The sequence below is a fragment of the Gymnoscopelus braueri genome, assembly GCF_963280865.1.
Source record: "Gymnoscopelus braueri genome assembly, chromosome: 18".
Lineage (NCBI taxonomy): Eukaryota > Metazoa > Chordata > Actinopteri > Myctophiformes > Myctophidae > Gymnoscopelus > Gymnoscopelus braueri.
Genome location: NC_137618.1, coordinates 12,537,727 through 12,539,841, shown reverse-complemented (window position 1 = coordinate 12,539,841; position 2,115 = coordinate 12,537,727). Strand labels below are relative to the sequence as shown.

Sequence of the window (2,115 nt, the reverse complement as noted above, 5' to 3'; positions counted from 1 at the left end):
TCTATTGGAAATTATATGAATGTATTTAATATTCATTCTATTTTGTTGTAGGTCTGCGCTACGCCCACCCCCACCCCCAACACGTGGCACTCAGTTTACACACACACATTTCTCAGAAATGTGTGTGTGTAAACTGAGTGCCACGTGTTGGGGGTGGGGGTGGGCGTAGCACAGACCTTTTCTCGGAATGTCCGGTAGAATTGTATAGGATCTTCAGGAATTCATCATATATAGGTTACTGTACCATATGTTATGTTAATTCATGGCGGCTTAGCCTGTCTATGAACCAGGTCATAGATATCTATATTTTGAAAATAATATTCTTCAGATTTCAGGTTGTTGCCCTCAGGGAATGAATCCACGCTGCCGCCCTACTCCTTAAAATACAATGCAATTGTTAACATATACTGTAGCTGAGTTATTTGACCTTGTTTTGAGCCAATCGCAGTGAAAGAAACATACTATAAAAGACTCCTGAACACCCATCACCAGCATCAACCTGCGTTTGCCTTCAGAGCTGACTAAACAAGGTATCCAGAGATTCCAGATACAGGAGCGGACCACTGCTGTAGAGCCAAGATGAATTTTCACATTATTTTAATCGTTGCCACCATCATAGGCAGAAGTAGTCAGCTGTCATTGAATGACTGTAGTACAATGGGAGAAGCGCGGCGACCAGACGTCACTGACATCGAGGTGACATGTGGCACCAACTCCATCAGTCTGGCGATCCAAGCCTGCCCTGTCGTCTACACCGGCTACAACGAGTCACTGATGATCGTGAACCATCATACGGAGGCAGCCTGCAGGGGAACCCTGGATACATCTGTCACTCCACCCGTGGTGCGTTTCAACTTCCCCTTGAACAATACCCATGCCTGTGGAAGTCACTTCAGGACGACCAGCACTGCCGGCACAGGAGTGTTCTCAGAGTTCTCCAACATCCAGACAGTCAACGTCAGTGGCATTGTGCGATCCTCTGATCCCACCACAGGGACAATCACCTACAATGCTGAGATGAAGTACTATTACTCCTGCGCCTACCCCTTAGAGTACCTGATCAACAACACCCAGATCGATGTGTCAGCCTCCTCTATTGCTTTGAAGGACAAAAATGGCAGCTTCGTCAGCACCCTGCGCCTGGAACTGTTCAGCGATGAACAGTACACAAGCCCCCTGGTGATGCCACAGAATGGAGTCGAGCTGAGGAGCAGGGTCTATGTGGAGGTGAAGGCCACCAACTTGACGGGCCAGTACAATGTGCTCCTGGACCGGTGCTACGCCTCAATCTCCCCGCTTCCTAGCAACTCCAGCTTCTTCAACCTGTTTGTGCCCTGCGGGGTTGACCAGCTCACCAGCATGATCCAGAACGGTGTCAGCCAGAGTGCCCGCTTCTCCTTTCCGGCATTCCGCTTCATGGAGCAGCAGAACGAGACCGTCTCCACCTACTACCTGCACTGCATCACCCGGCTATGCGAGGTCAGCACCTGCAGCACCTTCATGCAATGCAACAACAACAACAGGAGAAGAAGAAGAAGCACGGAGGATGATGAGACAGCCGACCTCCACACCATCACCTCCCCGGAGATCGCCACCCAAACGGAAAGCAGCCACCCACAATCAGCCCCACTGACGCAAACCCATGATGAGAATTCGTCAGCTGGGCTTGGTGCTGCTGTAGGTGTTTTAGTATTCGTGTGCATTGTTGCCCTGTGCATGGCTGCCGTCTTTTACAAGCTCAGGAACTAAAAGAAAACCTCCTTGAGCTAGGCTCAATACTGCTAAATACTGTCTTTTGAGGTGCACCATATCCGCCAGCTTGTCTAACTTTTCTGGTGGAGGAGAGGGCTTGGTTCACCTCACTGCTGTTTTTGGGAATATTTATTTGTTTGTCGTCCAGACAGACAAACGGTTAAACCGTGTAGGACTATTCAAATTGTAGATGAAGAAGGAAAGTGATTTACTGTGGACGTTTAGATGTTACAGCATCAATCAATCAATCAATACATCAACTTTATAGTCACAACAGCTAAATCACATTGTATGTGCAATTGTGCATTCAGTATAGTCCAAGTCGATAAAGCACAGGTGAGTGTAGGAGTAAATGTATATAAT

General features: G+C 48.0%; 1 protein-coding gene across 1 annotated transcript; it reads left to right on the top strand.

Annotated features, from left to right (window-relative positions):
- Nucleotides 1–579: 579 nt before the first annotated feature.
- On the top strand, nucleotides 580–1,749 carry LOC308106236 (zona pellucida-like domain-containing protein 1; the record flags this gene model as incomplete). Its single annotated transcript, XM_080457292.1, has 1 exon — nucleotides 580–1,749. The coding sequence occupies one exon, from the start codon at nucleotides 580–582 to the stop codon at nucleotides 1,747–1,749; it is 1,170 nt and encodes a 389-aa protein (XP_080313418.1).
- Nucleotides 1,750–2,115: the final 366 nt, after the last annotated feature.